General features: G+C 42.3%; 1 protein-coding gene, 1 pseudogene and 3 gene segments (V, D, J or C); 3 read left to right on the top strand and 2 right to left on the bottom strand.

Moving 5' to 3' along the window:
- The window catches only part of LOC116080189, a 1,139,691-nt gene that overhangs the window by 955,859 nt on the left and 168,767 nt on the right, over window positions 1–15,065 (top strand).
- LOC116080190 overlaps window positions 1–15,065 on the top strand; it is a 607,419-nt gene that overhangs the window by 516,970 nt on the left and 75,384 nt on the right.
- The window catches only part of LOC116080186, a 1,015,034-nt gene that overhangs the window by 935,121 nt on the left and 64,848 nt on the right, over window positions 1–15,065 (top strand).
- LOC116080403 lies at window positions 1,563–3,652 on the bottom strand (annotated as a pseudogene).
- LOC116080185 (disintegrin and metalloproteinase domain-containing protein 20-like) lies at window positions 6,646–11,083 on the bottom strand. Its single transcript, XM_031356471.1, has one exon. The coding sequence runs from the start codon at window positions 9,088–9,090 to the stop codon at window positions 6,817–6,819; it is 2,274 nt and encodes a 757-aa protein (XP_031212331.1). The 5' UTR covers window positions 9,091–11,083; the 3' UTR covers window positions 6,646–6,816.

Below are 15,065 nucleotides of genomic sequence, written 5' to 3'. Positions count from 1 at the left end.
AATGGGACCTCATAAAGTTGCAAAGCTTCTGTAAGGCAAAAGACACTGTGAATAGGACAAAACGGCATTGCTTCCTTTTAACTAACTGACGCACAGCCACAGCCTCAGCCACAGTGTCGGGATCACAGGCCTGCACCCTAGTTGAACAATAATGAATTTGTTTTCTTCAGGAATGAGCCCTCTAAGGTTATCCAATCCTCAATATCTTCCCTAAAGGCATAGACAGATGAGCAACACTAATGTACTCTGCAAGTTATAAATGCATAGATAATATGTAAATATACATTTATGGGTCTGTGTGTATGCAGCAGCAACAACTTCTAACAAAGTTTCAGTTTACTTACCAAAAACACAATAAAACGAAAACATTTTTACTTCAGAAATCTAGATCCCAGAGACTTAACCAACAATCAAAGAATACACATGGAGGGACCCATGGCTCCAGCCACCTATGTAGCAGAGGATGGACTTATCTGGCATCAGTGGGAGGAGAGACCCTGGGTCCTATGGAGACTTGATGTTCCATCATAGGGGAATGCCAGAGTAGTGAGGCAGGAGTGGGTGGGTGGGGAAGTTCCTTCACAGAAGCAGGGGAAGAGGGCTAGGATAGGGGGAAAGAAGAAATCTAGATCAAGTACTGCCATAGTAGTGGCACTTCCTTTAGAAGAATGGCTTTGATTTAGGGGGCTTAATGCATAGACTAATGCAATTCACAGTTCAGCAAAGACTAAGTTTTAATTCCTATGGAGAAAAACTCAATTCTTGGAAGAAGGACAAAAGTACAGTTTCCCTACTATAAAATGTTATCAATTCAGTGTCTTCTTACTTCACTTTGCCAATTATATCCAATTTACTTTTATAATCTTTACAAGACAGCATGAGTTACTGTTCTAAGTCTCAATTTTATTTTAAAATGTAATTGATTTTTGTCAGATAAATTAACTTAAAGATTAGTACAATATGTTTGTGCTATTTAAGGCAGGTGCCAGGCATGTTTTAAAAGGTAATAAATTTACCAACTAGAATGTTCTGCCAAAGGGGGAAAAATGGAAGAAAAGTAAAAACTCTCCTGATGGTTCTTAAGAAAGATGTTTAAATAGCATATTACATGGTTTAAAAATAATGTGGCAGCTGTACTGCCTGTGATCCTAACATAAATGTCTACAAAGAATCAGCAACAGATAGAGAATTAACAATATGTGTTTAATATTTTTACAAGTCTCTTGATGTTGATGCCTAACAGCATTTAACAAGAATTCTGATTTCAGTGTAAGATTTGGAACATAATCTGACACTAAACAAGGCCACCATTTCCCTATGCCATGCAAAAGAGAACTCGGCTTGCCACATTGCAGACTAGGTGGTGGCTTTAGGCAAAACCCAAACTGTTCCCATTTTTGAATCACTGGCATTCTTTGACAAAAGATTCAAAATAGCCATGGGTCAGGAAACAATTGTTTACTCATGGTATTCATTTTTGCCCAATAAATGTGTTTTGTAAAAGCAACCTACATTGGAGCCACTTTAGAACAAAGTAAGAATTCTATGTATGACTTTTTTATCTAGTCTACCCCTAATGCTTTGACTGTCCATTCAATCTCTTCATTAGAAAATGCAGCACTTGAAGCAGAGGCAGACAGTGAGCTTCTTGTGAATGATACAGCTATAGCCATCTTTTCAGAGATTTAAATTCCAATTTTGTCAAAAACTTGATTCACAGTTTTTCATCATCAGAGCCATGAAAGATGTCATCAATGGTGTCATTGGTTATTTCTTCAATCATTTCCACTTCACGTTTTCCTTCTGGAAATTCTGCACTGTTTACAGTGTCTTCTGTAGACCTGTTTTCTTGGTGACTGCTTGTATTTTCTTTGGAGTAGCTGGTAAACATCCTACCAGCCATCTTCCTTGAGAATTTATGACTTTTGGTAGGGTGGACATAGACGTGACTTTTGAGCTTACAGCAAAAGTTCTTGCCTTATGTTTCAGTAGATGTACAAGCTCCTTAGCTAAAACCCTGCAAACTTCTTTATCACTAATCTCGATCATCTTCTTAATTTCTAACTCCAGCTGCTTTACTTGTTTCTCTAAGGCTCCTCCATCTCTAATCATAGCTCTCTGGGTGCCTCTCAGCACTCAATTATATTCCTTTAGTTCATCCACATATATGTCCGAAGTCTTCTTATGGAAGAGGGATGCCACGGTTAATGGCCACACTCAAAACACCTGGTTTGGTCCACCCTGGCTCTGGGGAAAGCATGAGGAGGGCAGAACCCAGAGGAGGCTTGCAGTAGTGGGACGAGGAGGACAGGATCCAAAAGCAAAAAACATTATAAATTATTAAATAATAATCTAATGAATTTGAAGAGTAGAAGGAGTCATGGAAACAAGTGGAAAAGGGAAGAATGGAAATGCTGGAAATATGGTGCTCATGTATAATATTCTCCAAAACTAATAAATAATAAATTAAAAATATATTGATGATAATTCAAGGGTTGTTAGAACAGCAACTTCAGTAGCTTTAGAACTAATCAGCTTGCCCATGAAATTACTGTGTGCATAAATGTCACAAATTTTCAGTCTGTAGGACAAACAGCAGAGAACTACTAGGTGAGCCAAGGGTAGAGGGCAATTATTTTCTTGATCAGTAACTCTATAATCTGCCCCAAAGCCATAAATCCAAGAAGAAAATCAGCACAAAGTGGTATCATCCTGCTAATAGGCATGCTTCTCGACTTCTTATACATCCTAACATGTTTTCATGACATGTTACTCTACATCCTTTGCAATTGAACAGCAGGTTTTCATTGGTTCAGTCAGAGAAGCTGTCCTTTAAACCATACTCCCTTTACAACCCTCTTTCTGTTGGTTAGTTTTGTCAACTTAATACAAACTATAGTCCCTTGTGAATAGGGAACCCCAACAAAGGAACGGCCTTTAGGAGATTAGTTAGTGGGAATGTGTGCGGGGTATTTTCTTAACTGCTAATCAATGTAGATGAACCCAGGTCTCTATGTGTGGGACCAAGGCAGGAACAATATACCTTGAAAGTTGAGATTTCTGTTTGTAGTTAGAAGCGTGTTCCTATTTGTCCTGTTTGTCCCTATACCTTGCCCTTTAAGGAAGCCCATTAAGGAAGCCCACTGTAGTAAGCCCTTGCAAGTTATGGTTTCTATTTGTAATTAAAAATAAGTTCCTGTTTCATTGATGAGATATAAACTGCAAAACATTTTCAAACTACTCCAAACTTCATACCTCTTTAACATGATGCATATTCTTCTCTTTGTTCTTTCTCTTTCACTGTATTTTTCTAACACTATCTAAAAGCCACCTATCTCACCCCTGTAAGCACTTCTGCCCTCCCATAAAAGGGACCTCAAGAAGCCTTCTGGGGCTGATCTCTAAAATCCTGTCTTAGAGACAGCCAAATGGTACCCAAAAACTAAATCTTGCTTCATTCAGATAGTTGTGGACTTGGTCTTCACCTCACAATTTGCAGATTTAACATACTGACAGTGACATCCTTAGTCAGATATACTTGGACTGCCAGCTGAGCAAGCCAGAGGTAGCAAGGCAGTAAGTGGCATTCTTCTATTATCTCTGCTTCAAATTCTGCCTTCAGTTCCTGCCTTGACTTCCCTCCAAAACACATGATGACCTGTAAGCCAGATGAGCCCTTTCTTCATACACTTGCTTTCAGTCGTGGTGTTTATCACAGCAGCAGAAAATCAAACTACATGTTGGGCCCAGTCTTCTCCATGCTCTCATTTCCTCTACACTATGAATCAAAATTTACCTAGTTCTTCTTATTTGTACTTTCCTGAGTGCCAGTCTGCTTCAGGGAACATCTTCCGAGCCACAAGCTACTGTCTGTATAAGAGCAGCTATGCCTACTTGAGAAGGTCCATCACAATTGAGCCTGTAAACTGTTGGCTTTCCCTCTGAGCAGAACTAGATGGAGAAGATCATTAGACCCTTACCTTAGTTTCCTGCCACAACTCTAAGCCATTTATATTTAGTTTTTCCATAATTACAAGTAGCTTAAGGAGTCTTGGGAAGTACTAGAACACTGGCTTGGAGAGGTTAACTGACAAGGAAAACACCTATGTAGCCACGCTGAGTGCAGATCCACCAGCATGACTGCTGTAAAATTACTTGTATTCTTGCCAATAATTCCCATTCATCTTCTGTAAGGAAGTATAGTAAACTCGCTGGTTCTCCCATTGCAAGCTTTGGTAGAATCAAACTTTGGTTGGTCATTGAGTTTTGGGAGACATGCCAATCCATGGCTTTCCCTGGGGCTCTAATATATGGAGGAGGAACTTACTGGGCAAAGCCAGGAATAGCTTAGTGTCTGGGCCTTGGGGGAGCTTTTTCCTGGGATTCTGATCCCAGGTATAGAGAAGGAATGTAATTCTTTGTCTAATACCAGGAATATGCTTAGCAAGCACAATAATGGCCTGGGGATAGAGCTTTAAGGAAGTTGTGATTTGGGGATCTTGGAAACACACCTCTTCCCCCACTGAAGAGCTTTAGTTGTCAGTCCTAAGGCCACTGAGTGCTCAGCGTCTGAGCACTTGAGATACACTGTGTTCCCTTTGGGCAACATTTCTTGATTAATATCCTGATAACTTTGTCTAATGTATGGTGGATTTCTGCTGATTGTCACACTTTCCCTTGCAAACTTTATATAATATACTATATTTCTTAATAAACTTCCTTTGTATAAGGAATTAGCTTATAAAAGACATCCCATCAAAATGGTGCTACTGACAGATTGTCAAGGGCTTATAAATAGAGAAGCTGACCCTGTAGCTGGAATTTGTCCCTCCCTCTTCCAACACTGTGTTTGCTTCAAAAGATCCTCAGCTGGGTTTTAATGCCTATAGAGATGATTGTTCCTACTGCAGAACACACTTTTCCCATTGGACACTTACCTTCCCTTCAGTTAAAAAATAGCATGTCTATGCCTGAATTTATAACACACACACACACACACACACAAATACACACACACAGAAACACACACATACACACACACAGAGACACACATACACAATCACAGACACACACACACACACACACACACACACCTTCCTATGTTATTTATTTTCTCATTCTGATCCTCTCACCTAGGACCCTGTCACTAAAAAATGGCCTGCTGGTCCACATCAATTGGAACCTTATGTAAAAGGGGGGGATGTTCTTCATGACACCATCAGAAAAAAAATTCTTACAAGAGGGTCCCATGTGGTCAATCCTTGTAAATTTGTCACAGCTTTTGTAGCTCTGGTTAGCTAAACTATGCTAGATTAACTCAGCCTGCATACATAGCCTGCACACCTAGACATACAAGGAAGAAAAGAGCCTAAGGTAAACCTTAGATCTGGTTTGAAAACCAGTTAATTGGCTTCAGGGCCTCCAGAGGGATGAACTCCAGACCCTCAACATGTTTAGGGAGCTCAACATTCACACCAAAAAGAGGCAATCCCATTTCTCTGCTCCACAGTCCTTGCTGGGTGGCCCAGTGGTGGCTCTTATGTTGCCAGAACCTACTTTGCAGGGGTTATGAATTATTAGGAAGTGCAGGATCATGGGCAACAGTTACTATGGTGTACACACAAGTTGGGTGTGAATTATCTCTTGTCAATGCTAGAGAAACCTGAGGATAAACAGTGGAGAGAGGAGTGAGGCAGAGTATAGTCAAGTGATACAGACAACTCTACCTCATTTTCAGTGTACTTTTATACATCGATGCAGCAAGGTAGTCATGATCCCAAGGAACTTTACTTGAGCTCACAAAATATGTGGATAAAGTTAATTGAGCACATTAAGAGAACAGCCCTTTCCCAATATCCTTCAGGATAAACTACTTTCAAACACAAGTCTATACCATGTACTACAGATTAGATAGATGGGTAGATAGATAGATAGATAAATAGATAGATAGACAGACAGACAGACAGACAGACAGATAGATAGAGATGCATACATACATACATACATACATACATACATACATACATACATAGATCGAGGAATACTAAAGCAAGGCAGAAGGACATATTCAGATGCAGAGTACACCAATGACTGATTCTCTGTTCAGTGCACTCAGAGTCGTCCTCCGGGAGACTCAGCATATCCTTTCACAAGACTGTGTTCTGTGCTGTGCCTGTTAGTGGAGCTCTGGAGAGGCTGTTTCCATGAGGTTGTGAGTAGTATACTTAGTGAGCCATGGCTTTGTGTTAATGGTGATGATCTAAATATCAGTTGTCTGGCTTAATATGAGGTGATGCATCTTCACTCCTATAACACTTTCTCAACTGGGTCCTAAGTCTGTCTTCACTCCATCCATTCCTCTAAGCAATGATCCTGAAAATCCTATCAAAAGCTATGAGAGAGGGGAACAACCAAAAAACACAGAGATAAAGTTGTGGGAAAGCCTCTGTGTTCAAGAGCCATGTTTTATAAAGATATCATAAATAACTTCTTAAAAGAAATCTAGATAAATTTCCATTAATCCTGAGACAAGAGGCCTAAGGCTAGGACCCAGTGATGGCTAAAGGTCTCCTCCTGCTACCAAAGGGAGCAAACTTAGCAGAGTTTCTGATGACTTATGTAAAGCACACAATCAAAAGTAGCAACTTGCAGTTTCAAAAGATTTATTCCAGTGTGAGCATCAGCAATCCACCAACAACAGGTGATATCTGAATCCAACACAGCTTTTGTCCCCATGATATAACTGTCCGCTACTGACATTCAGACTTTCTTTTTTGCATTCTCATTATCTTACAGGGGCGAGAGGGTTAACTCATTTTAAGTTGGCTTGTTGGTTGCTCCTTCTTGTGCAGAACGTAAAGCAGCTTGCAAGTCTTCAAACCTAAAAATTTTAATAATTCCTACACGAGTGGCCACGCCAAAGAGCAGTGCAACAATGAAGAGGTAAATACGACCAAAGACCATTCTTAAATATACCACTGGTTCTTGGTTCTGTTTTATTATGCGCCTTTGAACTGGAGGGGACCCACTGTCTGTGCTCCCACTAGGTCCCTCGAGTTTGCACCTTGGAGGTTTCCAACCTAGATGACAATGGCAATTCCGATTATTATTGCACACTCCTCTAAAATTGCATTTTTCTGGGCTGCAGTCATAATGCAACTGAGATAAACTTCCACTGCAAGCTCCTCGATTACAAAACTTATTTTGGGAGCACAGGGTACCCATTTTTACCATTCCAGCATCTGTTGTTTCTGTCCCACGATGTTCATCAAGCCCAAAGCATGTAAATCCAGAGACAAGAGATTGATGGAATGAAACATGTTCTTGCAAGAATGGAAGATTCGTGACATTGGTACACTGCAATCTTCCACACACCTTATCGTTATCAGAGCAAGGATTGAATGTGAGGCTTTCTTCTGCTCTAGTACAATGCCCAAATCGAAACTGTTGTTTGTTGAGGTCATAGCACTTAATATTAGCATTCGTAGCACTTACACCAAAGATTTCTTTGCACTGTACATTGCGGTCAGTGCAGTTACCTTTATAGCAGTACCCCTCTTCTGAGCACGGTGTTCCATCTTGCAGATAAGTGTCACCTGGGCAAACGAAACTTTTCCCACCACAATACTCTGGAAGATCACATATGTTCTGGATAGGTCTGCAGAGTACCCCAGAAGGACTGAAGGTGCAGTTTGCACAGCATAATTCTTTATCACAAATGCTACCAGGTGTTAACCTGCAATCACTTCCACAACAGGGATCTACATAACACGCCTTATATGATCCACAGTCACACTGCTCATTTTCTTCTATTTTGAAGTTTCCACAAAACTTATAAGTATATGATGTATTATGATAAACATGACGGTCGTGGAAAAGACATGGCATCGTATTAGGGGTATTAAGTATATCGCTTACCTCCCCAAGAGAACAATTGCTGAAAACATCTGTTATTGCAGGTGACTTGAACATAATGCAGGTGTTCCTTCTCTGGCAGACACACTCCTTCTCATTATCAAAATTTAGGCCCAAAGCCCTTCCAACACGATTGGTTAGTACAACAGAAACTTCTATAGAATGTCGTTCATGTTCACCAATACAAATAAATGCTGAAGCAGAACATATACTCTTTTCAGCTGGATTAACGTCATTATCTCCTGGTGAATTCTTATTAATTAAGGTTCCTGCATCAGGCCTAAACTTATTATAAAACACTGACTTGTAGTAATTATGAGCATCCCCTCCTGGTACAGTAAAGTCACTTCTAAATGGATCATGATTAGTATACACAGTCATGAGAAAGACATAGTACCGCATATGAAGACTCGTAAGAAAGGTGTCCATTAAACTAATGAGTTGAAACAAATAACCAACCGTTGCTTCTTGTTTATCACCCTGAGCAGCAGAATATATACTATGGGTTGCTTGAAAATGGCCTTTTATAGCAGCTGGATGTGTAGCGTAGTTCTTAGTAGATATTCGGGGAGCTCCATCAGCATATTCTGATCTGGAGAAGGGAGGACCTGTATTTTGGCTCCAGTGCTTCCATCCATTCAAAGGCCCTGTGTCATCAGACTCAGATACTACCTGAGAAACAAGATGTTCAAAACTCTGTGAATCATTGAGTGGCTTGATTTCATAGGTAAGGTCATCCAGCTTCATGACCCCTGACAGGCCCCCATAACAAGTATTCAGAGTGACCATGGATTGAGGGTTCCCCTCCAGGTAGCCAATATAGTAACAATCTACAGGGAAAAAAGGATAATCCATCTGTAAGGCTCCTTGGTCATCCTGAGTTGTCAGCAACAAGTGTCTGGGCCAAATAAGTGTCTTTCTTCGCAAGTGGATGATATGTCTCTGGCCCCTAAAACGCAAGCTATACGAGAGCAGTCTTTGTGCTTGAATTCCTTTGCTATGGTAGATCTCCTTCCGAGGAATAACCACCTCCGATGAGATGTAACGCCAAGTGGGATGGCCTTGAGAACACCGGACTGGAATCACAAGGAGCAGCCAGAGTGCAAACAGCAAGAGGAAGACCCTGGGGACCACAGATCTTTCCACTAGCCTCATGCCCCAGGTCTGAGATAACATCCTAGGTGGAGCTAAATCCCTCTGCTGTGGCTACTGCCTGGTCTAGAAAATACTGACAGAGGACCAAGAGCCTCCTCATGCTCCCAACCATAGTGGTTACCCAGACAACTGGAGTTAGGTAACAATCACTGGGTGTGGCAGGGTTGAGTCCGAATGTGTTAGCTGAGGTTGAGGTTAAATAGGGTCAAAAGGAATGTCTATAAATGTGCCTGGGTAACAAACGTCAGAAGCAGCAGGGGCATCACTCTAAAAGGCTCAAAACTTTATTTTGGTTTTTGAAATACAAGATACTATTTCCACACTTTTCTTTACATGGATGTATTTGTTTCCCAATGTTATTTTCAGTCTGTTTCTAGGACTCAATTTTTCTTTTTATTTTGGCTCATGTTTCTCACAGATGTTTTGATTTGTTTTGTTTGGAAGTTTAAAGTAAATACTGTCTAGGTTAGCCTTTTAACTATAAATGGTTTTTTTTTTTCGTCTAAACATATTTTATTTGAGTTTTAGTTAAACTACTTACAAATGGTTTTATCCTTTTGGGTTTTGCTCAAAAGTTTGGGGCTTTCTGCATGTTAATATTGTGTTGTTATTTCTCCAATATTATTAGACCTGAGCATTCTGTCTGGATAACTCTGAACTCTAGAATTTTTTAAAATTCCATTTCTTGTGAACATCCTTGATCTCTGACCCCATCTGAGGCCCAGCTGCCTGTCCCCTCCAAACTTTACTATGTTTCTTTCCTGATCATGGGGATTTCTTCAAGCAGTCAGGCTGTCAGGTTCTCAGCAGGAGAGACCAGTAGACTCTATTGGTAAGAACGTGGAAGAAGTATGCCACACACGCCTTCCAGGTTCATCACCAGTGCTTCATGCCTCTTACTTTTGTAGAAGGAAAAGCAACCTCTGTGTTTTCTCCAAAAAGCTCATTAATGAAAGAGGTATCACCACGGAGTCCATGAGAAGGCCTGACTCAGTCACGTGATCACGGTCTACCACCACAGAGATTGGTTACCCTGTAGATATAGATATATACATATATCTATATAGATATATGTCTTTAATATAACGGGAGAAAAAATGGGGGGCTGGAGGGTGATCAATTTACTTCCTCTCAAAAGTATATATCTCATCTAAGTGTACAGGGAAAAACTCTGCAGGACTACTGGGATGGTTCAAAATGCACCTTCTCAACTCTCCAAGCAGCTTTCCTGCTCTCCCTCAGGAGCCTGCCTCATGAATTAGACTCTGCTGCCACCTTGTGGTCATAACCATTACTGCACCTGATACCGACCGGAGGCTCCTAGGGAAGAGAGGGAGGAAGTGGCTAGGTCCCTTTCTGGTTATGGTAAGAGGAGATAAATGCCTTCTTATTAACTAGGGTGAGAGGGGTCATATGCTCTATCACTGGTGACCAACTTGGGGACACAGGATTATACCACAGTTTGGAAAAGCTTCTCAAGGCTCATGACACCCCTCCACCCTTGTCATCACTCTGAGGCTCTGTGTTGCACCTGGCTGGACTTCCATATCCTACGTGGACATAGAACAACCCCAAGCAGAAGGCAGTTTTACGACTAAACTGAAGGACACAGATGGGGTCTCTAAACAACCAGGGGGTGCCAGGGCCAGCCTCTCTAGCCACTATAGGAGTCAGGTTACAAAGGGAGACCACTTCAGGACCCTAGCATTGATTACAGAACATATCTCAAGTACCTTCTGCTTGACCAGGTGCATCTTTGCATAATCTGCATAGCCAGATTCAGAAAATTGGCCCCACACAGCCAAGTGAACTTTTGGGAACAGGTGATTTTAATACAGGCAGAGAGAGGTGAGAGAAAGGAGAGAGAAGGGAGAGGGAGAGAAGAGAGAGGGACAGGGAGAGAAGGGCCAGGGAGAGAGGAAGGGAGAGAGACAGACAGAGACAAAGAGAATGCTAAATCTTTCCATACCTATGTCCCAATCTGTGACCTCTGATAACCCCAACACAACTGTTCACATATCACAATGGGGTTGGAATATAGATTAATGTAAATACTGGTGAAAATAATAGCGCTAAGATCTGGGGTTTTCATGATGGTTTCAAAGTCTCCGTACTGACTAAAACCTCCCACTGGCCCATTTCCAGCTTCCTGTGAACACCTCATTGTGAAATTCAAAGGTATCAAATTCCCTGCTAAGTATGTTTAGAAAGACCTCCACACGGTGCCCTCATCTCCCACTGGCCCACCTAAGGCTCTGTCTCCCACGTCTGATGTCTTCTCAGTGATTCTGGCCCTGGCTGCTCCACAGCTACCAACCCCTGCCTGAAGTGAGCTCTCTGCTGAGCCATCATCCTGAATCAATCCACCTTAAGCAGATGTTTTGCTTATTTTTTCCTCTGTTTCCATACTACAGAGGAAGTGTGGGCAAGTCGAAGCAGGGGTGTCTCACCTCACTCCAAGCACAGTCTCAGTCTGTGCCCCCTTGTTTCCAGCAATGCAACCTCGAGAATCTTTTGTTCTCTCATCTTAGAGAGCCATGTGTGCTGTAGTATATAAGATGAAATTCAAAGCATGAATTATCCCCAACAAGCCACTTAAACAAGCCAATAACATTCATCGGCCATTCCCATGAAACCACTGAAGCATCTTCCTGCTCTAACCTTGGGTTTCCCAGGGCAGCTCTGGGATCACAGAAGTTGTCTTGTTTGCCAGCCAGAAAAAAATCTCCAGTCGATCCACAGAAAGGTAGAAATATGCAGAATCTTCGAGAAGGACAACAACCCTTAACTGACTCAGCAGGGCAGTCTAAGCACACAGGTTCCTCTGAGCCCAGTCCCTGACTGTGTTCACTCACACAGGGCCCAGCCATCTGGAGATGCCTGCAGCAGCAAGGTGCTCATTGTACCTCAGTCTCAAGGCTCAGTCACTTTGCAGGTCTCCCCACAGCAAACCACAACCAATGCAGTTGTCACCCTCGAGGCACGGCCTCCCTCAGTGACACCTGAGAAACACTGTCCATTTGCCCTGCTCATGCCCTCTCTCAGCACGCATAAACTCCCTCAGAGCTCCTTCACAAAAACAAACAATTTAAACTCAACTTAAAGTAATATGAAGCTGTGTCCTATACCACTTCCCAGAACACCACAGCTGCTAAAATCTAACTGTGCAATACAGAGAACTACCTAGATGATACCTAACCCCCAATCTTGAGGTATCTGTTGAAGTGGCTTTCAACTATGAATGCCCATCGGGGATGTCTATGTCTCCTACATTTTAGGGGCATCTTTATGAACCCCATACTCTTCTTCACTGAGCTACATAAGGAAGGTGATTTGTATCCCTTGCTCTCCACAAGAGGGCAGAATCCTGGCAACAGCTTTGACAATCCCCCAGCACTAATTTTTTTTATTAGATAATTTCTTTATTTACATTTCAAATCTTATCCCCTTTCCTGGTTTCCCCTTTGAAAACCCCCTATCCCATCTCCTCTTCCCCTGCTCACCAACCTACCCACTCCATATGAACCAATCTGTACCCCCAGTGCTCCCCCGGACTAATCCACCAACCAAAGAGCACACACGGATGGACCCATGGCTCCTGCTGCATATGTAGCACTACTTTTAAAAGGGGGAAGATCATGAAATCATCACTGTAGAAAATAACAGGGAGACTCTAAGACACCCAGGCATCTATGAAGCTTCAAGTCTTCAAAAACTAAAACCACCATCAAAAAAAAAAAAAGTAGATTCTAAAACTAGTCACCTACACCAGGTCATGGAGACTCAGTCAGCAGCCCTAAACTGGGAAAGTATCAACAGAGGTGTACAGCCAGGATCCTCCAGCTACTCACACCCAAACAGGGCCTCCTGACTGCTCTGAGCCTGTCTTAAGAACAACAAAGATGCCACCAAAATTTCTAGAGTGAGCCCTGAAGGAACTCATGGCCAATATGAGCAAGCCAGACCCAGAGGCAAGGAAAACCCATTGAGCACAGGAGAGAAAACTGGTGAGTTAGTGCATTAGAGGGGTCTGAGGATGAAGTTACCATCTCTTCCCAGCACCAGAAACGAAAGCCTCTCCAGAGCTGCTGAGACATGGAATGCTGGTGATTCTGGCATCAGCCTCACAGAGACCTTTCCCACTCAGGACCAGAAAGAGGCAAGTGTGTAACCATCTGGCCCACAGCTGGAGAAGAGAATCGAAAGCAGATATCTCTGTATTCACTTAGCCTGTGTTATCCATCCATGCCTCCAATTTCAAGGTGGGAGAAATACTGAGAGTCTAAACACAGCCTCAGAGTGACTGCCAGTATTAAATACCAGGTTGCAGAAAAGGGGAAAACACCTCTCTGGTCATCTTTGGAACATGTAAACTGAAAGAGGAAACATAGGCCCAAATTAAGATGGAGCAAGACCAATGTTCCCAGCCCAGCCGAGAAAAAAAAAAAATTCAAGAGTGCCATCACTAGACCAAAATGTAGCCCTAGGACTACCCAGGATCCTTACCAGGAGTCCCCTCCAGAGGTTTGAGTCAGTGAGCTCTGGCTCATTCTAAGTTTCAGATTAAAACAGCAGAAACAATAACAGCTGAACTTCAGGTGAATCCCTAAGCCACACCAATGTACCCAAAAACAGCACCACAGATGAGGAACTTGAAGGAGAGGAAACTTTTATCACATTAAGAGTATTGCACAATGAGTATCTGTTATTTTCACAGTGACATGGGCACTGATCCTACCCCCCAAAATATAGCAGGACAAAGACCCTTAAATAACATCTGATGAGGGCAGCTATCTAAATAGCCACTTAGCTGAGATGTTTTATACATGGTGAAATAGAAAGACTGGCCAAAGAACTCCCTGTATTGCAACCACAAAGGGAAGCTGTGGGTCTCCACCATCTCACAAGCAAACTGGGTCAACTGGCAAGGACAGGGGATGCATACCACAAAGAGCCTTCCAGATTGTGTATGAATGCCGTGGGACTCTGTAGGTCATCCAAAAACTGTGGGCCAAGGTGGGCATGTGTGGGAAGTATATACATTTAACATACCAACACTGCATTTATACCATGTATGTAGCTCTTGATCATGGCACCTACTTGTAAAACTTGCTGTGCTGCAAATGGAGGAAGAGAGTTTGTGTGTGGCAGGTAAATTCCCTAGGACTCAGCTGCATTTCAAGTCCACAGTCATCACCTTGAAGTAGGTGCCCCAAAATGCTTACATAAAATGTCACAGAGCAGCAAAGCTGAAAGAGCTCAAAAAGGTAACAGAACACATGCTCATCAGAGGAAGCATAAAGTGGGAAGAATAAAGAAGAATTATAAGGGTAAAGTGTCGCAAAGAACAGGATCATAATGGCTTCAATGCTGAGCATACAAAAGACAAGAAAAAAGAAAAAATGTTCAACAGGATCCCGTCCCCTTGCAACTCTCTACAAGCAAAATTCAATCTTTCTGTTAAGAAGATGAGAAGAGAACATCTGAGCACCTATGTTGAGAGTGTCAAGTCCCCACTGCCAGGCTGTAGGAAATACCAGGATGGCCACAGGAAACAGACAACGATGAGAGAGAAGAGGGCTACAAAACAACTGTCATGACACCACACCAGTAGCCATGAAGGAAGAACAAGAACTTGTAAAGAGCAGAGAATGGCAGACAGAGAAGCAGACACATAAGTAGATGGACAGTTTTATAGGAAAGATATACATAGTCTGTGAGGCTTTCAAAAATGAAAAGTCAGGCATACCCCAAAGCACAAAGCCTAGCTTCTGCTGACAGAGCCTGCAACTTCTGCCCTTACTCTCCTCACCCCACATCTAAGCCACCCAAGACATCTCCACAGCACCTCCCCCAAGATGAGGAAGGAAGGCAGCTTTACAGTGAGGAAGTCACCCAGAGAAGGATCTTTCTAGTAGTTCTCATGATCCCTACCCCAGCAGCCTCCATCCAGGCACTGAGAGACCAAGGGATGTTGGGAAGTCAGACTTGTGGCA

This window comes from Mastomys coucha, unplaced genomic scaffold (genome assembly GCF_008632895.1).
Source record: "Mastomys coucha isolate ucsf_1 unplaced genomic scaffold, UCSF_Mcou_1 pScaffold6, whole genome shotgun sequence".
In the NCBI taxonomy this organism is placed as follows: domain Eukaryota; kingdom Metazoa; phylum Chordata; class Mammalia; order Rodentia; family Muridae; genus Mastomys; species Mastomys coucha.
The sequence above is the reverse complement of the archived record's forward strand: the minus strand, read 5'-3'. Positions and strand labels throughout refer to the sequence as shown.